Raw genomic sequence first — 25,131 nt, 5'->3', positions numbered from 1 at the left:
CCCGGCGAAATGCGTTGAAATGCGCATCGCCGGGCTGGACGACTCGGCTACGACCGCCGAGGTCCTCGAGGCGGTGTCTAGAGAAGGTGGGTGCCCGGCCAACTCCATCAGGTCAGGCCCAATAAGGAAGGGAAGGTGGGGTGACGGCTCGTTATGGCTGAGCGTCCCCGTCGCGGCCGCCAAAAAGCTACTAAGCTTGGGGCGGTTGCGAGTGGGCTGGGTTTCGGCGAAGGTGACACTGCTGGCCGCGAGGCCAAAGCGGTGTTACCGATGCCTCGACACCGGCCACCTTGCTACGACGTGCCAGTGCCCGGTAGACCGCAGTCGGAATTGTTTCCGCTGTGGGAAGCCGGAGCACAAGGCAGCCGAGTGCCGGGAGAAGCAGCCCAATTGCTTCTTCTGCGAGGCACTCGGCAAGGACAAGGACCACGTGCTGGGTAGTAGCGGCTGCGTCACCGCGAAGCCGCTCCCCAGCACCAAGCGCCAGAAAAGACGTCGAGCTCCCTCCGACAAGGCTCGGCTGAAAGAGCCTGGAGCCGGCGGTGCAGGGGTTAGTCAGCCCCCGCCCGCCATGGAGGTGGGGCCATAGGCCCGTGGGCGGTCGATCGGGGGATCACCGCCCGCGCAAAGGGCCCCGAGAAGAAAGCTCCCTAGATGCCCGGGGAGCTCTCGGCGAAGAAAGGCGGCGGCAGAACACCAGCCGCCGCAGTGGAGTAGTGCCGGATGCGGCGAATGGACGTGTGGGGTGCGGAAGTCCAGTTTTAGTCCCCGCGCCCCACGATGGCCAGAAGGAGGGCATGGGGGGGTTTTAGTGGGTAAACCTCGTGAAGGGAGTCCCACATACCCCCGCCCCTTCCCCCGAAGGGGTGGGGGATACGTAACGTATTTCCCCTCCTTAAAAAAAAAAAAAAAAAAAAAAAAAAAAAAAAAGGTTAGGTTGGGGTCCGTCGCTCAAGTGGTTCGCCGGATACGCGCGCTGGGCCTAAATGTCGCGTTGGAGAAATCCGAGGCCCTATTCTTCCACGGGCCGAGGAACCCACCGCCGCCGGACATGGCCGTGGTAGTAAGTGGAACCAGGATAAATGTCGGTCCGACCATGACATACCTGGGCATCGTTCTGGATGAAAGGTGGTCCTTCGTGGAACACTTCCGCCGGCTGTCCGAAAAGGTCTCCAGGGCAGCTGGAGCCCTCGCGTCGCTCCTCCCGAATCTCGGGGGGCCGAGCATCGGCTGCCGACGGCTGTACATGGGTATCATCCGATCGATGGTCATGTACGGCTCGCCGATCTGGGCTTACCATCTCTCGCCCCAGAATCGGCTCGTACTCGGACGGATACAAAGGGTGATGGCGACCCGGGCAGTGCGTGGCTACCGCACCATATCCAAGGATGCGGCATGCCTGCTCGCGGGTAGCACACCCTGGGACCTCGATGCTCAAGCACTTGCCGACGTATTTTGGCGTTGCGCAGCGGTCCGCGCGGAGGGAAGCAACCCTTTACCGGACGCCGTACGTCGGTGGAGGAGCTCAGCAGAGGAGACGGCACTGGAGACGTGGGCGCAGCGACTAGAGGAGCCTACTGTGAGCATTAACCTTATAGAGGCGATCCGCCCCTTATTCAGGGAGTGGATAAAGCGCAGGCATGGAGCGCTGACCTTCCGACTCACACAGATGCTGACCGGGCATGGCTGCTTCGGTCGGTATCTGTGCGAGATTACTGGAAGCGAACCGACCGCAGAATGTCATCACTGCGGTGCGGACCGGGACACGGCCGATCACACACTCACGGCGTGTCCCGCTTGGTCGGAACAACGAGCGGAACTCTCATCCAACATCGGTGAGGACATAACGCTCCCAGCGCTCATCAGGGCCATGGTGAGGAGCGAAGAAGAGTGGACAGCCGTCGAGACATACGCGCACAACGTCATCTCGACGAAGGAGGAGGCCGAGCGCGTGAGAGAGCAGGCGGCGCTCGAACTCCCAGGAAGAAGGCCGAGGCGGAGACGTGTCGCTCGTAATGGCCACGACATCCCGCCTTAGTCTGGGGACTCGGGCGGTGGTATGGGGATACCGCCGCCCGTTACATGGAGTCCCCGAGTGGGTCGCGATGCGCAACATGTTCCCGCGCATCGCGACAAAAGCAGAGGAACGGCCCATGCAAGCCCCCCATGTGGGGCCTCTGTTCGGCCTGAGGGGTCTCAAAGCCCCCCGAATGTAAGGGCCTGCGCCGTACAGCAGGTGTCGCCGACTGAGTCCCGGAAGCCATGTTGCAGTTACCGGTCGCACTCGGTTTAGCGTGTCGAGGGAACATCGCAGTGTTTTAGTGGGTAGGGCCGCGGCACTACCATCTTCGCCGCGGCGAGCCCCACATATCCGCAGGGGAGCCCCCATCCCCTGCGTCGAATGCGTCACTGCATTTCACTGCGTCAAAAAAAAAAAAAAAAAAAAAAAAAAAAAAAAAAAAAAAAAAAAAAAAAAAAAGGTTAGGTTGGGGGCGATACCGGTCCGTCCACGTCGTGTCCCTGGGCACCTCCCCCGTGCCATCGTGAGCGTTTTCGCGGTGACACGGGAGGGGTGGCTGAACGCCGGTATGGCGTGTGTTTGTGTGCGTGTTTGGTCTTGTATGTTTGGCTGCGCCCACAGTGTGACGAAAGGGCCCGCGACCCGGGGTGTCGGAGCGTAGAGTCATGGCAGATCGTACAAGTAAAAGTATTCTCCGGGTGGGTCTCGGCTCCTCAGGAGTCGGGGAATCCCATGCGCCGTCCTCGGACGGTGGCCGGCCCGTGTATACGGAGGGGCCAACTAGTGCGATGAGGGATGAGGGGGCCGCTGCGGCGGCGAGTAGTGGAGAGGGCGCGAAGATAAGCGCGAACCCGAATCCGGCGCACCTAACCGCGTCGGAGGCGGGAGCAATAACCGATGAAGACGTTGACTTTTCCGGTCCGCAGCCTAATGCTATAGACCGGATAAAGCGACTTATGCAGCGCAAAAAGGAGCGGAACTGCCCAGTACGCGACGCCGATCTGCCAGAGGTGTTGCGTTGGCGGGACGTCAAAATGTCGTCACCCCGGACGCCTTCTGCGCTGCCAACCGGACGAGACAAAGAGGTCGGTGGGGACCTGACGCGCTCACCTCGCGTAGTTCTGCGCGACGTGATGCGCGAATTCTCCCTGCCGCCTCCCCAAGGAAGTGACATCACCGGCTATGACAGTGAGGACTGGCCCTTGGACTCCGACGACATGACATCTGACGTGTCGATGGACTCCGAGGGCTTGCCCACAGACCCGGATAAGACACGCCGCAAACGGCGAATCTCGGACGAGGACGAGGCGCCGCCCCCTGGCAGAGGAGCGGTGCCCAAGGCTAAGAAAGGACGTGGCCGGCCACCAACCACCGGCCAATACGTCGGTCTCGCTAAGGCCCAAGCGGACCTTAAACGGGAAAAGGAGGAGGAACGCCGGGCTATCTTCAGGGCGAAGGTGGAAGAGGTGGCCCGGGCGGCGCGGGAGGCGCGAGAAGCGAGGGAGGCGCGAGCCTCCACTCGCTCAAGCCCTGCCCCAGCCGAGGAGACATCGGAGGAGACCAGCGCGGCCCTAGAGGGCAGCGTAGAGAGGGCCTTGGAGATGGTGACGATGGTCGCCACAAGGTCCTCAAATCTAAAAGGGACATACCAGCGGGCCCTCAAGGAGGCGGTCGCGTCAATCAGGGCGGCCGTCACCGAGATTAGGGGTCGCGGACAAAACGAGGAGATGCGGGCACTGGAGGCGCAGAACGACCGCCTTCTGCGCCAAGTGAACGCGATGCGTCGGGAGTTAGAAGAGCTCCGCCGTCGCGTCACTGGTCCTGCAGCCGAAGACCTGCAAAAGATGTTGTCGGAGGTCTCACGTTCCAACATTGAGACCTTCGGCAACATGCTAAACGCAAGAATTGCCGGCCTGGAGGACAGGCTCCTCCCGGAGCCCCGAAGGAGACCGCCGCTGGCTGCGGACAGCGTTGGGCAACCCCCCGGCGCCCCACCACCAGCAGCTCCAAAGAAGAAGGCGCCGAAGCCTAAGAAGACGGCGACGGCAAAAACACCGGACGAGGATTCGACAGGTGGCGTGGTGGCTCCTATACAGCCACCCGCCGCAACTGCAGAGAAGAGGGCTGAGAGGCCCAAGAAGAAGAAAAAGAAGCGGCCATCTATGGCCGCTCAGGAGGCGGCAAAGGGGGGGCAGAACACCAACGCCCCTCCCGCCGAGGCCCCGTGGACCACCGTCGGTCCGCGCAGGCCCAAGGAGAAGAAAGGGGCGGCTACTCCATCTAAAGCCGCCCCTAGGAAGAAGAAGAAGGCCAAGCTCCGTGCCCCCAACACCGCGGCAATCACCGTCACACTGAAGGCGAGTGCTGCGGAGAAGGGGGTCACGTACAAGGACGTGCTGCTGAAGGCGAAGGACGCGGTCGGTGGGGCAGTGCAGGAACTCGGCATCAACAGAGTCGGGTTTCGCTTCCGGCAGGCACAGACCGGCGCTCGCGTTCTCACCATCCCTGGCGAGGGCGCACAAGAGAAGGCGGATGTACTGGCCGCAAAAATGCGGGAGGTGTTGGATCCGGAGGTGGTCAAGATCGGCCGCCCGGCGAAATGCGTAGAGATGCGCATCGCCGGGCTGGACGACTCGGCAACGACCGCCGACGTCATCGAGGCGGTCGTCAGAGAAGGGGGATGCCCGACAACTTCAATTAGGTCGGGCCCCATAATGAAAGGAAGGTGGGGCGACGGCTCGCTTTGGCTGAGCGTCCCCGTCGCGGCAGCCAAAAAGCTGCTCAGCTTGGGGCGGCTGCGAGTGGGCTGGGTCTCGGCGAAGGTGACACTGCTGGCCGCGAGGCCTAAGCGGTGTTACCGATGCCTTGACACCGGCCACCTGGCGACGACATGCCAGTGCCCGGTGGACCGCAGCCGGAACTGCTTCCGCTGTGGGAAGCCGGGGCACAAGGCCGCCGAGTGCCGGGAGAAGCAACCCAACTGCTTCTTCTGCGAGGCACTCGGCAAGGAGAAAGACCACGTGCTGGGTAGCAGCGGCTGCATCACAGTAAAGAAGCCGCTCCCCAGCACCAAGCGCCGGAAGAGACGAGGAGCTCCCTCCGATAAGGCTCGGCCGAAAGAGCCTGGAGCCGGCGACGCTGGGGTTAGTCAGCCCCAGCCCGCCATGGAGGTGGAGCCATAAGCCCGTGGGCGGTTGATCGGGGGATCGCCGCCCGCACGAAGGGCTCCGAGAAGAAAGCTCCCTAGATGCCCGGGGAGCTCTCGGTGAAGAAAGGCGGCGGCAGAACACCAGCCGCCGCAACGGAGTAGGGCCGGATGCGGCGAACGGCCGTGTGGGGTGCGGAAGTCTATAATTAGTGCCCGCGCCCCACGATGGCCGGAAGGAGGGCATGGGGGGGTTTTAGTGGGTAAACCTCGTGTAGGGAGTCCCACATACCCCCGCCCCTTCCCCCGAAGGGGTGGGGGATACGTAACGTATTTCCCCTCCTCAAAAAAAAAAAAAAAAAAAAAAAAAAAAAAAAAAAGGTTAGGTTAGGTTAGGTTAGGTTGGGGGCGATACCGGTCCGTCCACGTTCGTGTCCCTGGGCGCCTGGGTACGCCACCCCGCCCTTTACACGGAGTGACGTATCCAGGATGGCTGAACGCCGGTCTTTCCTGTCTTTCTCTCTTTTTATAGTTTACTCTTCGTTTCTTGTTTATTTTATTTTGTCTATCTTTTCATCACCTTTTCTACCCTATTCTTCTTATTTTGGTTAACTCTTCTCTACATCAGCGTGTGTTTCTACGTCTATATGTGTGTGTGTTTGTGAGATGGATGGACCCGTGGGTCCCTAATCCCCGGTTTGTGGTGCTCGGCCTTGGGATGCATGGCGAGCAGGTGGCTTACGTCGCAAGGGCACCAGGGCAGAATCTCCCTCTAAAGATCACAATATGGAGAAACGCAAATTGGAAAATACTCCCCGGGCGGGTACCAGTTCCACTGGAGAATCCCGCACTCCCGGTTCGCCGGGAGTCTGCCGCACGTATACGGGGGCGGCACCAACTGCGTGTGAGGGTAAGGGGGCCGTTGCAACGGCGAAAGAAGGAGAAGGCGCGACAACGCGCGAATGTCCGAAACCGGCGCACCTAACCGCGCCGGCGGCGGACACAATTACGGACGAAGACGTGGATTTCTCCGTCTACCAGCCTAACGGCGTAGAGCGGGTGAAAAGACTGGCTCAAAGAAAGAAGGAGCGGGGCTGTCCAATCCGGGACTTACCCGACCTGCCGCCTGTGCTGCAGTACCGGGATGTTCTCGGGACGCAGCCCCGCGCTCCTACTCCTACCGGACATGACGAAGAGGAACGTAGGGAGTTGACGCGCTCGCCTCGCGTCGTTCTGCGCGACGTGATGCGTGAATTCTCCCTACCGCCTCCCCAAGGACGAGACGATACCGGAGACGACAGTGAGGACTGGCCCTTGGACTCCGACGACATGACATCCGACGTGTCGATGGACTCCGAGGGCTTGCCCACAGACCCGGACAGGACACGCCGCAAACGGCGAATCCCGGAAGATGACAAGGCGCCGCCCCTTGGTAGAGGAGCGGTGCCCAAGGCTAAGAAGGGACGTGGCCGGCCACCAACGACCGGCCAATACGTCGGCCTAGCTAAGGCCCAAGAGGACCTAAGGCGGGAAAAGGAGGAAGAACGCCGGGCTGCATTCAGGGCGAAAGTCGAAGAGGTAGCCCGGGCGGCGCGGGAGGAGCGGGAGGCGAGAGAGGCGCGAGCCTCCCTTCGCGCAAGCCCAGCCCCGACTGCAGAAGACACGGAGCAGACGAGCGCGGCCCTGGCGGGTAGCGTAGAGAGGGCCTTGGAAATGGTGACGATGGTCGCTACAAGGTCCTCCAACTTGAAGGGCACGTACCAGCGGGCCCTCAAGGAGGCGGTCGCATCCATAAAAGCGGCCGTCACGGAGATGAGGGGCCGCGGTCAAACGGCTGAAATACGGGCACTGGAGGAGCAGAACGATCGCCTCCTGCGCCAAGTCAATGCGATGCGTCGGGAGCTAGAGGACCTGCGGCGTCGCGTGACTGGGCCCGCACCTGACGATCTGCAGAGGATGTTGTCGGAGGTCTCGCGCTCCAATATCGAGACCTTCGGCAACATGCTGAATGCACGGCTCGCCGGCCTGGAAGATAGGCTCTTGCCCGAGCCTCGGAGAAGACCGCCGCTGGCGGCGGACGGTGCTGGTCCATCATCCGGCGCCCCACCAACAGCGGCTTCCAAGAAGACGCCGAAGCCGAAGAAGTCGGCAACGGCCAAGGCACCGGACGAGAGTTCGGCAGGCAGCGCGGCGGTCCCTTTACAGCCGCCGGCTGCGCCTGCAGAGAAGGGGGCTACAAAGTCCAAAAGGAAGAAGAAGAAGAAGCGGCCATCAATGGCCGCTCAAGAGGCGGCAAAGGGGGGGCAGAACACCAACGCCCTTCCCGTTGAGGCCCCGTGGACCACAGTTGGCCCGCGCAGGCAGAAGAAGAAAGGGGTGGCTACTCCAGCTAAAGCCGCCCCAAGAAAGAAGAAGAGGAAGGCCAAGCTCCGTGCTCCAGCCACCGCGGCGATCACTCTCACGTTGGGGGCGAACGCCGCGGAGAAGGGCGTCAAATACAGTGACGTCCTTTTAAAGGCTAAGAACGCGGTGACGACCAGCGGACTGGCAGAGCTGGACATCCAAAAGCTCCAGCTCCGCTTCCGTTTAGCTCAGACCGGTGCGCGCGTCCTCACCATTCCTGGTGAGGGCGCCCAAGAAAAGGCGGACTCCCTCGCTGAGAAGCTGAGGGAAGTTCTCGACCCTGACGTTGTAAAAGTCGGACGCCCGGCGAAATGCGTGGAAATGCGTATCGCCGGGCTGGACGACTCAGCTACGACAGCCGAGGTCATCGAGGCGGTGTCTAGAGAAGGTGGGTGCCCGGCCAACTCCATCAGGTCGGGCCCAATAAGGAAAGGAAGGTGGGGCGACGGCTCTGTCTGGCTGAGCGTCCCCGTTGCGGCCGCCAAAAAGCTCATCAGCTTGAAGCGGCTGCAAGTGGGCTGGGTGTCGGCTAAGGTGACACTGCTGGCCGCGAGGCCCAAGCGGTGTTACCGATGCCTCGACACCGGCCACCTGGCGACGACATGCCAATGCCCGGTGGATCGCAGCCGGAACTGTTTCCGCTGTGGGAAGCCGGAGCACAAGGCAGCCGAGTGCCGGGAGAAGCATCCAAACTGCTTCCTCTGTGAGGCACTCGGCAAGGAGAAGGACCACGTGCTGGGTAGTAGCGGCTGCGTCACAGCGAAGCCGCTCCCCAGCACCAAGCGCCGGAAAAGACGCGGAGCTCCCTCCGACAAGGCTCGGCCAAAAGAGCCTGGAGCCGGCGGTGCTGGGGTTAGTCAGCCCCAGCCCGCCATGGAGGTGGAGCCATAGGCCCGTGGGCGGTTGATCGGGGGATCACCGTCCGCGCGAAGGGCCCCGAGAAGAAAGCTCCCTAGATGCCCGGGGAGCTCTCGGAGAAGAAAGGTGGCGGCAGAACACCAGCCGCCGCAGTGGAGTAGTGCCGGATGCGGCGAACGGCCGTGTTGGGTGCGGAAGTCCAGCTAAGTGCCCGCGCCCCACGATGGCCTGAAGGAGGGCATGGGGGGGTTTTAGTGGGTAAACCTCGTGTAGGGAGTCCCACATACCCCCGTCCCTTCCCCCGAGGGGGCGGGGGATACGTAACGTATTTCCCCTCCTCAAAAAAAAAAAAAAAAAAAAAAAAAAAAAAAAAAAAAAAAAAAAAAAGGTTAGGTTAGGTTGGGGGCGATACCGGTCCGTCCACGTTCGTGTCCCTGGGCGCCTGGGTGCGCCGCTCCGCCCTTTACACGGGGTGAGGCACTCAGGATGGCTGAACGCCGGTCTTTCACTATCTTTCTCTTCTTTGTGGTAGCATACTCTTCTTTGGTTTCTGTTTTGTTTTATTTATGCTGTATCTCACCACCTTTTCTTCACTATCCTTAATTTTTAGTTACACTCTTCTATACATTATTGTCTGTTTGTGTGTGTAATTCCGTGTGTGCTTGAGTGATGGATGGGCCCGTGGGTCCCGAACCCTAAGCTGGTAACGTCCGGTGACGGGGTGCATGGCGAGTCGGTGACTACGCATTGAGGACGTGGGGCAGACTCACCCCCAATTGATCAAATATGGATAGTTGCAACGTGAAAAATATTCCCCGGGCGGGTACCAACCTAGTTGGAGAATCCCGCACCCCCTCAGAGGAGGGGGTCTGGCCCACGTATACGGGGGGCGCCACCGCTGCAATAGAGGAGAGGAGGAGAGAGACGAACGATGACTTTGGCACGATATTGGTTACTGATAAGCACGACGGAATGGCTGCAATGTTAACGGCTAGCGAAGGGGAAGGCTCCAGGCACACGACCCGAACACCGGTTGTGCAGCTGGAGCGAATACCGGATCTGAAAAGTGGATCGCGGGTGACAACGCCCGTGTCCGATTTGGCTTTGACCACAGCGAGTGAGGGAGAGTGTGGATCGCGTGCGATTACGCCTGTGTCCACTGGTTTGTTTTATAAACCCGGAAGTGGAAGTGACGAGAGCGGTAGTGAGTCTGCTGCCTCTCAGAACAAGGATGAAACAAGGGACCGCTTTCGACGCAAGAGGCGCGGTAGCGAGTTGGAGGACAGTCCAGAGAAGGACAAAGGAGCGATCACGAAGACCTCCTCAAAACGTGGCAGAGGGAGACCACCGACCTCCGGGAAGTACATCGGTTGGGCCAAGGCCAAAAAGGACCTCAATGACGAGCAGGTCAGAGCCATGGAGGTTGAAGTTGAGCGTGACATATTTGAGTCGGCTAAGAGGATTCCGCTGCAACGGTTGCACCGGCTGTCGGAATCCTCTGAAAACTCGGACAAGACTTTAGCAGTGGACAGGGAAGCGACGGCGGCCTCGGTAGGAGCGGTGGTCTCCGAGAGCTTAGCGGCCATCACAAACGTTGCCAAGAAGTCAAAGAACCTCAAAGGGACTTCTGTCGCGGCTCTAAATAAGGCAACTCAGGCATTACAGGAGGCGTTCGCGGTCATCATCAATCGAACGGCGTCAGACGAAAGAAGAGCTCTGGAGGCGGCAAACGCGCGCCTCTCCAAGAAGCTCGCTGACATGAAGATGGAGCTGGAGGCGGTAAAGCGCAAACTTGCTAATGCCCTACCACAACCCGCTCCCGTCAGCAAGGGGCTGGATGTGGAAGAGCTCCTACAGCGAGCGGTGCGCGAGGCGGTCGCTGTGACCAGTGCCCGGATTAACGCGCGGATAGAGGGGCTCGAGGCCCGCCTCTTACCGGAGCCACGGATGAGGCCTCCTTTAGCTACAGATCGGAAGCGCGACGAAGCCCGAGATGCAACACCATCAGCGTCGAAGGCAAAAGAGAAGACTCCTGAGCCGGAGCCCGCGGTGTCGACTCTGTTGCCTCCGCTCAATCCCGGACCGGCTCTGAAACAAAAGAAAAAGAGAGTCAAAAAGTCGGCCGCAGCCATAGAAGCGGCAGCCGCTAGATGTGACAATGCCCCAACTATGACTGCGAAGGGACCAAATCCGATCGAACAATGGTCGGAAGTGGTCAAGCGAGGTGAAAAGGCACGGAAAAAGGAAGGAAGGAGGGAAGTGCCAAAGAAGAAAAGAAAGAAGAAGAAAGGAAGCCTCCGCGCTCCCAAATCTGCGGCGGTGGTGATTACACTGCAGCCAGAGGCAGAAAAGAGAGGCGTGACGTATAAGGACGTCATGGAGAGGGCTAAGCAACATCTTGATCTGGTTGCTCTTGAGATCCCTCATCTCAAGTTTAAGCGGGCCGTTACCGGGGCTCGCATGTACGAGATACCCGGGACGGCCAGCAAAGAAAAGGCCGATACTCTTGCGGGCAAGCTGAAGGAGGCCCTCGGGGAGACGGATGTCCGCATTTCTCGGCCGCAAAAGTGCGCCGAGCTGCGGATAACAGGCCTGGACGACTCCGCCTCTGCGGCAGAAATCGCCGCGGCCGTCGCAAGATGCGGTGGCTGCGCGGTCGACGACGTTAAGGTTGGCGAAATCCGGGTAGACCGGAGTGGACGCGGCGCGGCCTGGGTAAGGTGCCCGGTCGAGGCCGCCAAATCAGTGACAGCACCGAACGCCAAACTTTATGTCGGATGGACCGTGGTGCGCGTGACACTCTTGTCGGCGCGCATCATGAGGTGTTACCGGTGCCACGAAGCAGGACATACGCGGGCGACGTGCCCCTCTGAGACAGACCGCGGAGACCTCTGTTTCCGCTGTGGCCAGGCTGGCCACGCAATCAAGGAGTGCGGAAACCCTCCCCACTGCGCGGTGTGCGCGGCTAATGGGAGGAAGGCGGACCATATCGTGGGGAGCAAACCCTGCAAGATACCGCAGAAGAATGGAAAGGGCTCCAAAAAGAGTCAGCCACCCAAGGCTGCCACACCATCTACGGCAGCCTCAGGAGCGGGAGCGGCACCTATGGACGCTCAATAACGGCTCCTCTAAGGTTCTTGCAGGGGAACCTGAACCACAGCGCTCAGGCGCAAGATCTGTGGTCTCAGGAGGTACTGAAGAGGTCGATCGACGTCGGTGTGATCGCCGAGCCGTACCGGATCCTCCCTAGGGGTGACTGGTTGGGCGACGCGGACTCGACGGTGGCTTTGGTCTTCGGTCCCAAAATCGTGCCTCCATCTTCCAGGAGCACGACTCGGGGCCACGGCTTCGTCGTCGCGGACTTGGGAGCCCTCACCGTTGTGGGGGTTTACTTTTCCCCGAACAGACCCATCGCCGAGTTCGGGGCGTTCCTCCTCCGGCTCACCACCTTTGTGAGCGGAGCAACCAATCCCGTGGTCGTTGCCGGAGACTTCAACGCGAAGTCCACGCGTTGGGGCTCCCCGGCCGCGGACACGAGAGGCAGAGCCATGGCGGACTGGCTGGCAACTACGGGCCTGGTCGTGGCCAACAGAGGCGCCGTTAGCACGTGCGTCCGGTGGCAGGGGGAATCGATTGTGGACCTGACATTAGTGAGCCCATCAATCGCTCGCCGAATGAGTGGCTGGAGAGTCCTCGAGGAGGTCGAGACCCTCTCGGACCACCTTTACATAGGCTTTGACATTGCCTCCACGTCGGAAGCTGGTCGCCGAATTCCACCTGGCGGCGGCCCAAGATGGTCCCTGAGAGGTCTGGATCGAGACCTTCTCGAGGAGGCGGCGATCGTTGCGTCGATGTCCCCCCTCCCATCGGAAGACGTCGAGGAATGCGCGGAGTGGCTGAACGAGGCGGCTCGCAACATTTGCGACGCCTCGATGCCCCGTGCTGGACCGGTCGTGCCTCGGCGGCAGACCTACTGGTGGCGACCGGAGCTCAAACAACTCCGGCTAGAGTGTGTGGCTGCCCGCCGGCGATTCCAGCGATATCGCCGGCGGCGAAACAGGGTGGAGGCCGAAGAAGAGGCTATCCATGATGGCTACCGTTCAGCGCGTCATGCTCTGCGTGAGGCGATAAAGGTAGCGAAGAAGGAGGCATGGGAGGAGTTCCTGAACACCCTGGAACAGGACCCGTGGGGCAAGCCGTACAAATGGGTGAGGCAAAAGCTTCGCCCAGCTGCCCCACCGCTGACCCAGCACATGGAGCCGGACCTTCGTCGCTCCGTACTTTCGGCCCTATTTCCATCCAGGGCCGAGTGGTCCCCACCATCTATGCGACCACCTAGTGCGGAGTCTGACGACGAAGAGGAAGATGTGCCACCCGTGACGCCTGAAGAGCTGGCAGCAGCCGTGCACAAGATGAGCCTCAAAAACCGAGCTCCTGGATTGGACGGGGTCCCCGGTCGCGTCTGGGTGCTGGCCATAAAGCACTTGGAGGCGCAGGTGCTCGAGGTGTTCACCAAATGCCTGGTGCAGGGCCGAGTGCCGCGTCGTTGGAAGTCGGGCAAGCTGGTGTTGCTACGAAAAGACGGACGACCGGAGGACCAGCCGTCGGCCTACCGCCCTATCGTCCTTATCGACGAGATCTGTAAGACCCTGGAGAGGGTGATCGCGGGGCGCCTCAACCGCCACCTGGAAGGCGCCGGCCCGAACTTGAGCGACGCTCAGTTCGGGTTCAGATCTCGTCGCTCGACGATAGACGCGGTAGCGCGTGTGCGGCAGATTTCGGAGGAGGAAATCTCTCGGGGTGGGGTGGTGTTGGTTGTCTCGTTGGACATCACCAATGCGTTCAACACCCTGCCCTGGGAGACCATAAAAGAGGGACTACGGTACCATCGAGTGCCAAGATATTTGCGTCGTACCATCAGCAACTATCTATCGGAGCGCTCGGTGGAGTACCCCACCGAAGAAGGCTGGGAGGACCTGGAGGTGGACTGTGGCGTCCCGCAGGGTTCGTCTCTCGGTCCGGGCCTATGGGATATAGGCTACGACTACGTTCTCCGCGGCGCCAATCTTCCGGGCGTGGAGCTCGTTGCATACGCGGACGACACAGCGGTCGTCTGCCGCGCCAAGTCCCATCGAGAGGCGAAAATCCTGGCAACGGCAGCAGTCGCTCAGGTCGTGAGGAGGATCCAGGCTCTGGGTCTGACGGTGGCGTTGAACAAGTCGGAGGCCCTCTTGTTCCACGGGCCCAGAAACGCGCCGCCGCCGGACTTGGAAGTCATAGTGAGTGGAACGAGAATAAAGATAGCGCCTACAATGACCTACCTTGGTCTGGTCCTCGATAGCCGGTGGTCATTCAAGGAACACTTCCGCCGGCTATCCGAGAAAGTAAAGAAGTCTGCGGGTGCCCTTGCCTCGCTGCTCCCGAATCTCGGGGGCCCGAGTTTGGCTTGTCGGCGCCTCTACATGGGCGTTGTCCGTTCCATGGCAATGTATGGGGCGCCGATATGGGCAGAAAACCTGCTACCGGAGAATAGGCTGGCCCTGGGGCGGCTGCAGCGAGTGATGGCGACACGCGCGATTCGCGGGTACCGCACAATCTCCCGGGACGCGGCGTGCCTCCTCGCTGGCAGTGTCCCATGGGACCTCGACGCTCTTGCCCTCGCCGATGTGTACTGGCGTGGCGCTGAAGTCCGCGCGGGGGGCAGCAACCCCCTTCCGGACGCCGTCCGTCGGTGGAGGGATCGGGCCAGGGAAGTGACAATTGAGCTCTGGGAGGAACGGCTCCTGGAGCCTCAAGTAAGCGTGGCACTGGTGCTGGCCATGAGACCAGTACTGAGAGAGTGGTTGACCAGAAAGCACGGGGCGCTCTCGTTCCGACTCACGCAGGTGCTGACCGGACACGGCTGCTTCGGCCGTTACCTGTGTGAGATCGCGAACCGAGAAGAGAGTACGCGCTGTCACCACTGTGACTGTGACAGGGACACGGCGGAACACACCGTTTCTGCCTGTCCCTCCTGGACTGGACAACGGGCGGCCCTCACGGCCGCCATTGGATTTGACCTTTCGCTGCCCGCATTGGTTCGCGCCATGGTGGGCAGTGAACCTGGATGGACAGCGGTCACTTCTGCGAAGATGTCATCGCCGCGAAGGAGGAGGCCGAGCGTATGAGAGAGCTGGAGGCGCTCGACCCCCGCCGAAGAAGACGGCCGAGGCGACGACAGGTCATTGGTAATGACCACTTGCCGCCTTAGCCGGGGGGCTCGGGGCGGTGGTATGGGGATGCCGCCGCCCAACGAGTCGAGTCCCCGAGAGGGTCGCGATGCGCTGCGTACTCCTCGCGCATCGCGACAAAGGAGAGATAGGCCTATGCAAGCCCTGGGAGGGCCTCTGTTCGGCCTAAGGAGCGTACGAACAGTGCTCCAAGGAAGACGGGCCCGCTATTGATACGCGGGCATACGCATGCAGGACCGCGGACGAAGGCTCGCGCGTGCTCGCAACCCTGCATGTCATGAAGAGGAGTACCGCAGTGTTTTAGTGGGTAGGGCCGCGGCACCTACCATCTTCGCCGCGGCGAGCCCCACATATCCGCAGTGGGAGTCCCCATCCCCTGCGTCGAATGCGTCACTGCATTTCACTGTGTGAAAAAAAAAAAAAAAAAAAGGTTAGGTTAGGTTAGGTTAGGTTAGGTTAGGTTAGGTTAGGTTAGGTTAGGTTAGGTTAGGTTAGGTTCCCCCCGATGGTTGCACGCCTTGTCGTGGCGGTGGGGCTCTAGTAACCGCGGCTTGGACAACCGCGGTGAAGCGAAGAGGCAACCAGGGCCGGCCGGTGTCGCCGCCTGGCCCGAGGAGGGCGCTCCCAGTGGACTGGAGGAGTCCGCTGCGGATGCGCACCGAGGTGGGGCCGCAGAGGAAGAGGCAAGTAGGTATTACGGTGCGCCGCTTGCCCTATCCTCTGCGGCCGAGGACGGATCGCGGGGGGGAGAGGCATTGTGGTAGGTTGCCGCTTTCCCTACCCCCCCTGCGAGCTGGCGGGGCCGTTCCGTTTGAACGGCATTGGTGGGGCCGCAGAGGAAGAGGCAAGTAGGTATTACGGTGCGCCGCTTGCCCTATCCTCTGCGGCCGAGGTGTGGTCGGTGGCAGAGCCACAGACCTGATCTGCCACATGGCCTCCAAGTAGCAGACTCGGGGGGCGTCTGCTACAGCCTTGGTGGGGGCCGAGGAGGAGGGCGCATGTGTTGTGCGCCCATCGTGGAGTCTTCGGGCCGCTGGCGGGGTCGCAGATGAGTGTATCGTTCCTGTGGCCCCGTCAATACGCGGCGTGGCGGAAGATGGGGGGGGGGTTTTAGTGGGTATACCGTGGTCTCATTAGCTACGGGAGTCCCACATAACCACTCGGGTCGCCCCCTGCGCCTGGGTGGTATGCGTAATGCATTTCCCCCTCCGGAAAAAAAAAAAAAAAAAAAAAGAAAAAAAAAAAAAAAAAAAAAAAAAAAAAAAAAAAAAAAAAAAAAAGGTTAGGTTAGGTTAGGTTAGGTTAGGTTAGGTTGGGGGCGATACCGGTCCGTCCACGTTCGTGTCCCTGGGCGCCTGGGTACGCCACCCCGCCCTTTACACGAAGTGACGTATCCAGGATGGCTGAACACCGGTCTTTCCTGTCTTTCTCTCTTTGTATAGTTTACTCTTCGTTTGTTGTTTATTTTATTTTGTCTGTCTTTTCACCACCTTTTCTACTCTATCTTTCTCGTTTTGTTCACCTCTTCTTTACATCAGCGTGTGTTTTTGAGTATATATGTGTGTGTGATTGTGTGATGGATGGGCCCGTGGGCCCCGAAGCCTAAGCTTCGTGCCCGGCGATGGGCTGCATGGCCACTCGGAGAGTACCAGGTCATTAGGGCACAAGGTCGACCCAGCCTTAAATGGGAAACAATGATGGATAAGCGCAATTTGGAAAATACTCCCCGGGCGGGTACCAGCAATGGAGAATCCCGTGCACCCTCGAAAGAGGGTGTCTGCCGCGCGTATACGGGGGCGGCACAAAGTGCGTCGAGTGAGGCGGAGGCTGCCAAGGCGGCGAGACAGAAGGCCATTTTGGCGGCGCTAGGAGGAGGAGGTGACAGCGCGAAGAAACGCGACAGCCCGAAGCCGGCGCCCATTACCGCGCCGGCAGCGGAGCTTTTAACGGATGAGGACGTTGACTTCAGCCAGCCGCAGCCCAACGGCGTTGAGCGGATGCTGAAGTTAATGCAGAAGAGGAAACTGAGAGGCGACAAGGATCTGCCGCGTGTTCTTTTAACACGCGACGTGAAAATGCCGCCTCCGAGTACTGGAAAGGACTCTCTGACTGGTAGAGACTCCCCTCGTGGTCGAGTCTCCCAACATGGATTTGACTCCCTCGGTCGTGACAGCGAGGACTGGCTCTCGGACTCCAGCGAAATGTCCAGCATGTCGCTGGACTCCGAGGGACTGCCTGCACTTACCCCGGATAGGACTCACCGTAAGAGACGGAACACGGAGGAAGACATGGCGCCGACCCTCAGTAAAGGGGTGGTGCCCAAATCTAAGAAAGGACGCGGCCGCCCGCCAACAACCGGACAATATGTCGGTTTGGCGAAGGCGCAGGCCGACTTGAACCGAGAGAAGGAGGAGGCCCTTCGACTTCAGGCTGAAGAAGAGGTGGCCGAGGCGGCCAGGGCCGCTCGAGAGACGCGGTCTTCGCTCCTCGCGAGCCCTGCGCCCATAGACAGTGACAGGCCGGAGCAGACCATCAACGCTCTGGCTAAATGCGTGGAGACTTCGTTGACGACGATCACCATGGTCGCAACGAAGTCCAACAATTTGAAGGGGACGTTTCAGCGCCTTCTTAAGGAGGCGGTCAGCGATATACGCGCGACCGTCACCGAAATGAAGAACCGCGGAACGACAGACGAAGTAAGAGCCCTCGAAGCTCAGAATGCGCGGCTCCAACAGGAGGTGGAGTCTATGCGCAGAGAAGTAGAGGGCCTACGTCAGCAGATGACAAAGCCGGCCGAGCAGGACATGCGCCAGCTGTTGTCTGAGGTCTCTCGCTCTAACGTAGAGACCTTCAGCAACATGCTGAACGCTCGGCTGGCCGGTCTGGAAAACCGGCTCTTACCGGAGCCACGGCTCCGACCTCCGCTCGCGGCGGACAGAGTAGGGAGTGTTACTCCAGCCGCTGTCGTGAGTGTAGAGGCAATACCGGAGGAGGTAATACCGGAGCAGACGCCGGGGACCCCGAAGCCAAAAGCCAAGGGGAAACCGGCCCAAAAGAAGACGCGGCAGCCTGTCGCCACAGAGGCCCCACAAGAGGCCCCGGCCGCGCCCGAGGCGCCCAAGGCCAAAAAGGGCCGAAAGAAGAAAAAGCGGCCGTCAATGGCTGCTCAGGAGGCGACACAAGGGGGAGCGAACACCAGCGCCCCTCGTACTGAGGCCCCATGGACCACGGTAGGTCCAAAGGGCAAGAAGAAGAAAGGGGTGGCTACACCATCTACAGCCGCCCCGAAGAAGAAGAGAAAGCCAAGGCTTCGAGTTCCCGCCACTGCGGCCGTCGCTCTCACCATAGAAGAGTCGGCCGTGAAGGCGGGTATGACATACGCCAAGGCGCTTGAGACGGCTCGGCGGGCGATAAGCATTGCGGAACTTGATATCCCGCAAGTCCGCTTCCGCCGGGCCCGAACCGGAGGGCGCCTCCTCGCGATTTCCGGCGAGGGTGCAAGTGAGAAGGCGGACGCCTTTGCCGCGAGGCTGAGGACCGTCCTGCCATCAGGGGTGAAGGTCGGACGGCCGGTTGCAAGCGCGGAGATGCGCATCGCCGGCCTCGATGACTCCGTGACGACCGCAGAAGTGGTAGAGGCGGTCGCACTGGATGGAGGATGCCAGGCCGGAGATGTTCGGGCGGGGCCAATCAGAGAGGGGCCACGGGGGGACGGATCGTGTTGGGTCCGCCTCCCAGTCGCGGCCGCCAAGAAGCTCTCGAGCTCTGGGCGGTTGCGTATTGGTTGGGTGTCGGCGAGGGTGGCGTTGCTGGCCGCGAGGCCAACGCGCTGCTTCCGCTGCCAGGACACCGGCCACGTGGCTGCCAAGTGCCAGTGCCCGGTGGACCGTAGTGGGACTTGCTTCCGGTGCGGGAAACCGGGGCACAAGGCGGCAGAGTGCGGGGCTGCAGCACCAAACTGCGCCCTGTGCGAGGCCGCTGGCAAGGCCGAAAGGGGGCACGAGCTGGGCAGATGTCCATCTGCTAAAAAGCCGGCCCCCGGAGAAGACAAGGCGCCGACCAAAAAGGCCCGACAGAAGTCGAGGCCAAGGGGCGCGCGGGCTCCGCCCGTTTCCGCCCGAATGGAGACGGATGCCTAAGACCCGTGGGCGGTGATCGGGGGATCCCGCCCACAGTATGGGTCCCGAGAAGACAGCCCCCCTATAGCCCGGGGGGCTCTCGGTGAGGTACGCAGCTCAAGCCGCGTGAAGAAGGTGCCGGTTGCGGCTGCGCGCTGGGAGGGGCGGAGTTGTAGTCGCTCCGCGGTTCCCGTCCCTCCCGCACAAGGCGCATGACGAAGGGCTGGGGGGGTTTTAGTGGGTAAACCTCGAGTAGGGAGTCCCACATACCCCCGCCCCTTCCCCCGAGGGGGCGGGGGATGCGTAATGCATTTCCCCTCCTAAAAAAAAAAAAAAAAAAAAAAGGTTGTTCGTGTCCCTGGGCGCCTGGGTGCGCCGCCCCGCCCTTTACACGGGGTGAGGCACTCAGGATGGCTGAACGCCGGTCTTTCCTATCTTTCTTCTCGTTTTATAGTATACTCTTCGCTTGCGTTATTTTGTTTTTGTATTACTATCCTTCACCATCTTTTCTACCCTGTCCTTCATTTTTGTTTACTCTTCTATACATTATTGTTTGTTTGTGTGTGAAAATCTGTGTGTGATTCTGTGATGGATGGGCCTGTGGGCCCCGAACCCTAAACTGGTAACGTCCGGTGACGGGGTGCATGGCGAGTCGGTGACTACGCATCGAGGACGTGGGGCAGACTCACCCCTCAATGATCAAAACATGGAAGGTTGCATCGACAAAAATATTCCCCGGGCGGGTACCAACAATGTTGGAGAATCCCGCACCCCCTCAGAGGAGGGGGTCTGGCCCATGTATACGGGGGGCGCCACCGCTGCAATGAAGGAGAGTAGGAGGAGTGAGGAGAAAAACGACTTTGGCAATGTATCACTGGACGATGAGAGGCAATCTGACTTGGCTGCTATGACGACGGCGAGTGAGGGTGATGGTGGATCGCGAGCGGTAACGCCCGCATCCATTGGCGCGGGTCCTTCGCGATTTTATGGAAGACCCGAGAGCGGAAGCGACGAGAGCGGCAACGAGACCGCCGCCTCTCGGAGCCAGGACCGAGGCAGTGAAAGGGAGAGGGAGAAGATAAGGGCCACTTACCGGCGCAAGAGGCGCGGAAGTGACCTGGAGAACAGCCCTGAAAAGGACAAAGGAGTGGCTTTAAAGCCCTCATCAAAAAGAGGAAGAGGCAGACCGCCCACCACAGGGCAATATGTTGGTCTAGCCAAGTCTAAGAGGGAGTACCTCGAACTCAAGGAGAAGGAGATAGCGATGGAAGCGGAGAAGGAGGTCCTGGAAATGACGAAGAAGTTACCAGAGCTACGGTCCCACCGGCTCTCGGAGGCTTCACTCTCCGATTGTGCGATGACAGAGGACGAAGTGGTCACGGCGGAGAAACTGGGCTCAGCCATAACCCAGAGTCTGGACGCCATCCTCGCGGTGACCCAAAAGTCCAAAAACTTGAAAGGGACATCGATTGCGGCCTTGAAAAAGGCGACCTGCACTATACGGGAGGCGAGCTCCGCCCTCCTCAGCAGGTCAGCATCGGAGGAGACAAGAGCCCTGGTAGAAGCAAACACCCGCCTCTCCAGAGAGCTCGACGAGATGAAGAAGGAGTTGGAGGCCGTCAAGCGCAAGCTCGCTGACGCACAACCACATACGGCTCCCAAGACCATCCAAGAGCCGAATATGGAGGAGATACTGCAGCGAGCAATGCGCGAGGCGGTGTCTCTTATGAACGCCCGCATGGACGCGAGACTGGAAGGGCTTGAGGCTCGGCTCCTGCCGGAACCTCGCCTGCGGCCCCCATTAGCTGCAGACAAGAAGAGGGATAGTGCCGTTTCGACCTCATCTGGCACTAGGCCCCAACAGGCTGAAAAAGAAAGTGAGACTCCGCCTCCGCCGGAGCCATCAGTTTCTACACTGATGCCTCCGACGAACCCGGGTCCGAAACCGAAAAGGACGAAGAAGGGGCGAAAGTCTGCCGCCGCCGCTGAGGCTGCAGCCGCGAGGCGCGACACAGTGACAACGGCAGCAGGGTCACAGCCAGCCGCCACTCCTTCATGGACAGAGGTAGTAAAAAGAGGGAAAGGCAAGGCACCGAGGACGGTGGAAGTAAAGAAAAAGGTGCAAAAGAAAAAGGAGAAGAAAAAGAAGGACAAACAGCTCCGCGCTCCGAAAACTGCAGCCGTAGTGCTAACGCTGCGCCCGGACGCGGAGAAGAACGGTGTCACCTACCAGAGTGTCATCGACAAAGCCAAGCAGCACCTGGATCTGACTGCGTTAGACATAGCAGCGGTCAAATTCAAGCGGGCCGTGACCGGGGCCCGTATGTACGAGGTCTCGGGTACTGCCTGCAAGGAGAAGGCAGACGCTCTGGCGGGTAAACTGAAAGAAATAGTGGGAGAGGACATGGTACACGTATCGCGGCCACAGAAATGTGCTGAGTTACGAATTGCGGGTCTCGATGACTCGGCGTCGGCGGCAGAAATCGCGACTGCTGTAGCGAGAACGGGCGGCTGTCGCGCCGAAGATGTTAGAGTCGGAGAGATTCGCGTAGACAGGAGAGGTCGCGGCTCGGCCTGGGTCAAATGCCCGGTCGAGGCCGCAAAACAAGTGACGGCGCCGAACGCTAAAGTTTATGTCGGTTGGACCGTAGTGCAGGTGACTCTGCTCTCCGCGCGAAAAATGCGGTGCTTTAAGTGCCACGAAGAGGGCCACACCCGGGCGACGTGCTCGTCAGAGATCGATCGCAGTGAGCTCTGCTTCCGCTGCGGACAACCGGGCCACTCGACCAAGCAGTGTGGGAATCCTCCTCACTGTGCACTGTGCGAGGCAAGACAGAAGCCGGCGGACCACATCGTAGGCAGTCGTCGCTGCGACAAGTCTGCCCCTCCCAGCAAGAAGAAACGGAAAGGCCCTGAAAAGAGCCAAGCACCGAAAAAGACCGCCATAACACCTACGGCGGCCTCTAGTGCCAGAGCGGACCCTATGGAAGCCCAATAACGGCCACCATACGATTTCTTCAGGGCAACCTGAACCACTGCGCCCAGGCGCAGGATCTCTGGGTTCAGGCTCTTCTGCAGTGGGAAATCGACGTGGCCGTTATTGCAGAGCCGTACCGCGTCCTGGAAAGGGGTGATTGGTTGGGAGATGTCAACTCGTCGGTCGCCTTGGTCTTTGGTCCCAAAATCGTGCCTCCTTCGTCGAGGAATTCGATAAGGGGCCGTGGATTCGTTGTCGCCATCTTGGGGACCCTCACCGTAGTGGGGGTTTACTTCTCCCCGAATAGGCCGATCGTCGAGTTAGAGGCGCTCTTGCTCCGCCTGACCGCCGTCGTAGAGGGGTCGACTCAACCCGTAGTCGTCGCCGGAGACTTCAACGCGAAGTCACCGTTGTGGGGCTCCCCGGCGACGAATGCGAGAGGTCGCTTGATGGAGGAATGGTTGGCTGCCACCGGTTTGGTCCTGGCGAATCGTGGGGCGACCAGCACATGCGTCCGGCGGCAGGGAGAGTCCATAGTAGACCTGACCCTAGTCAGCCCTGCCATCGCTCAACACGTAACAGAATGGAGGGTCCTGAGTCGTACTGAGACTCTATCGGACCACCTCTACATTCGCTTCGTTATTTCTCACTTGACGGAGCAAGGCCGCACAATTTCACCTGGTGCTGGCCCGAGGTGGTCCCTGAAGAAGCTGGACCGCGACATCCTAAAGGAGGCAGCGGCTGTCGTATCGTGGGCACCTCTCCCATCGGAGGACGTAGAGGAGTGCGTGGAGTGGCTAACTGAGGCGGCGCACAACATCTGCGACGCCTCGATGCCCCGCGCTGGCCCGGTTCCGCCCAGACGCCAGACATACTGGTGGAGCCCGGACCTGAAACGCCTTCGAGAGGAATGTGTAGCGGCCCGACGCCGTTACCTACGGTACCGCAGACGGCGGATCCGAAATGCGGAAGAGGAAGACGCCATCTATGATGGATACCGCTCAGCGCGACACCACCTGCGCGACGCCATCAGAACGGCGAAGAGAGAGGCTTGGGAGGATTTCCTGAGAACTCTGGAGCAGGACCCGTGGGGCAGACCCTACAAATGGGTGAGGCAAAAGCTTCGCCCTGCTGCCCCACCCCTCACTCAGTCCTTGCAGCCGGATCTCTGCAGATCCATTGTTTCGGCCCTATTTCCACCTAGGGCCGAGTGGTCCCCACCATCCATGGCACCACCAACTGCGGAACCCGAAGAGGAGGAGGAAATTCCCCCAGTCTCAGCCGGAGAACTGGCAGCGGCGGTACATAAGATGAGCCTTCAGAATAAGGCCCCTGGCTTGGATGGAGTCCCCGGTCGTGTCTGGGTGCTAGCGATGGAGCACATGGAAGCGCGTGTGCTCGCCGTACTGAACTTGTGTTTGGTACAGGGGCGAGTTCCACGTCGCTGGAAGACGGGCAAACTCGTGCTACTCAGAAAGGCCGGGCGACCAGAAGACCAGCCGTCTGCCTATCGTCCCATAGTGTTGATCGACGAGATCTGCAAGACGTTTGAGAGGATCATCGTCGCACGCCTCAACCGTCATCTTGAGAGCGTTGGTCCCAACCTGAGCGATGCTCAGTTCGGGTTTCGGTCTCGTCGATCAACAATAGACGCGGTGGCACGGATTCGGTCAATCACGGAGCAGGAAATCTCTCAAGGCGGGGTGGTGTTGGTTGTCTCGTTGGACATCACCAACGCATTCAACACCCTGCCTTGGGAAACAATAAAGGAGGCCCTGAGGTACCACCGAGTGCCCAGATACTTACGCCGAACCATCGGTGATTATCTGTCGGAGCGCTCGGTGCAGTACCCTACCGAAGATGGATGGGAAGAGCAGGAGGTAGACTGCGGCGTCCCACAGGGTTCGGCTCTCGGTCCGGAACTGTGGGACCTTGGATTTGACCATGTGCTTCGCGGTGCCAACTTACCCGGCGTCGAACTGGTCGCGTACGCGGATGACACTGCGGTGGTCTGTCGCGCCAAAACGCACCGCGAAGCCACAATCCTGGCGACGGCAGCGGTAGCGCAGGTGGTGCGCAGGATCCAGGCGCTGGGCCTGACGGTGGCGCTGAACAAGACGGAGGCTATCATTTTCCACGGGCCCCGTAACGCGCCGCCGCCTGGCCTGACAATAATAGTTGGAGGGACTTCGATCCAGATTGCGTCTACCATGACATATCTCGGACTGGTCCTCGATAGCCGGTGGACTTTCAAAGAGCACTTCCGCCGGCTATCCGAGAAAGTGACAAAGGCAGCAGGAGCCCTGGCCTCACTGCTCCCGAACCTCGGGGGCCCGAGCCTTACCTGTCGGCGCCTGTACATGGGCGTGATACGCTCTATGGTGATGTACGGTGCGCCGATATGGGCCGAAGATCTGGCAGCTGTGAACAGGCAGGCCCTGGGACGGCTACAACGGATAATGGCGACGCGAGCAGTGCGCGGGTATCGCACCATCTCCCGGGATGCTGCGTGCCTGCTCGCCGGTAGCGTCCCATGGGACCTGGACGCCAAAACCCTCGCCGACGTCTACTGGCGTAGCGCAGAGGTCCGCGCGGGGGGCAGCAACCCCCTCCCGGAAGCCGTGCGTCGGTGGAGGGAAGAGGCCAACGACAGGGCATTGGAAGAATGGGAAGAGCGGCTCGCGGAGCCAAGAGTGAGCGTGGACCTGATACTGGCCATCCGCCCAGTGTTCAGGGAGTGGTTGGGTCGGAAGAACGGCGCACTCTCGTTCCGCCTCACGCAGGTGCTGACCGGGCACGGCTGCTTCGGTCGGTACCTGTGCGAGATCGCCGGGAGGGAGGAGACGACGCGATGCCACCACTGTGGAGAGGACAGGGACACGGCCGCGCACACCTTAACGGCCTGTCCCTCATGGATACCACAACGCGCGGCCTTAACGGCCGCGATTGGACAGGACATATCACTGCCAGCTATGGTTCGCGCCATGCTACGCAGTGAACTGGAGTGGAAGGCGGTCGAGAACTTCTCGGAAGAAGTAATCGCCGCAAAGGAGGAGGCCGAGCGTGACAGAGAGAGGGAGGCGCTGGACCCCCAACGACGAAGAAGGCCAAGGCGACAACGCGTCATCCAAAATGACAACTTGCCGTCCTAGATGGGGAACTCGGGTGACGCTATGGGGATGCCGTCGCCCAGCGAACGAGCCCCTGAGAGGGTCGCGATGCGCTGTGTACTCTTCGCGCATCGCGACACCAGAGAACGGACTGCCTATGCAAGCCCTGGTAGGGCCTCTGTTCGGCGGTAGGAGCTGATTCGCTCTAACGAAGAGGAGCCTGCTATTAGCACGCGGGCAGACACGCTTGCAGAGCCGCGGAGTTGAGCT

General features: G+C 60.4%; 2 protein-coding genes and 1 pseudogene across 2 annotated transcripts; all 3 read left to right on the top strand.

The window, feature by feature from the left end:
* Nucleotides 1-1,096: 1,096 nt before the first annotated feature.
* LOC121733903 lies at nucleotides 1,097-2,038 on the top strand. Its single transcript, XM_042124303.1, has one exon. The coding sequence runs from the start codon at nucleotides 1,097-1,099 to the stop codon at nucleotides 2,036-2,038; it is 942 nt and encodes a 313-aa protein (XP_041980237.1).
* A 7,174-nt stretch (nucleotides 2,039-9,212) lies between these two features.
* On the top strand, nucleotides 9,213-14,593 carry LOC121733902 (annotated as a pseudogene).
* Nucleotides 14,594-16,353: 1,760 nt separating this feature from the next.
* On the top strand, nucleotides 16,354-24,903 carry LOC121733901. Its single transcript, XM_042124302.1, has 3 exons — nucleotides 16,354-17,863; nucleotides 19,458-21,700; nucleotides 21,796-24,903. Exons 1-3 carry the CDS (start codon nucleotides 16,354-16,356, stop codon nucleotides 24,901-24,903), a joined length of 6,861 nt encoding a protein of 2,286 aa, XP_041980236.1.
* Nucleotides 24,904-25,131: the final 228 nt, after the last annotated feature.

The sequence above is a fragment of the Aricia agestis genome, chromosome 14, assembly GCF_905147365.1.
Source record: "Aricia agestis chromosome 14, ilAriAges1.1, whole genome shotgun sequence".
In the NCBI taxonomy this organism is placed as follows: domain Eukaryota; kingdom Metazoa; phylum Arthropoda; class Insecta; order Lepidoptera; family Lycaenidae; genus Aricia; species Aricia agestis.
Note: the sequence above shows the minus strand (reverse complement) of the source record. Positions and strands in the feature narration are given on the sequence as shown.

What these genes read in the sequence shown, in the direction of transcription:
- LOC121733901 (XM_042124302.1), top strand. Translation starts at nt 16,354, where the DNA reads ATGGATAAGCGCAATTTGGAAAATACTCCCCGGGCGGGTACCAGCAAT. An exon ending in AGCGAACACCAGCGCCCCTC is followed by an intron (nt 17,864 to 19,457) that starts GTACTGAGGCCC and finishes GACGTGGGGCAG; the next exon opens with ACTCACCCCTCAATGATCAA. An exon ending in AAGGCCCTGAAAAGAGCCAA is followed by an intron (nt 21,701 to 21,795) that starts GCACCGAAAAAG and finishes CGATTTCTTCAG; the next exon opens with GGCAACCTGAACCACTGCGC.
- LOC121733903 (XM_042124303.1), top strand. Translation starts at nt 1,097, where the DNA reads ATGACATACCTGGGCATCGTTCTGGATGAAAGGTGGTCCTTCGTGGAA.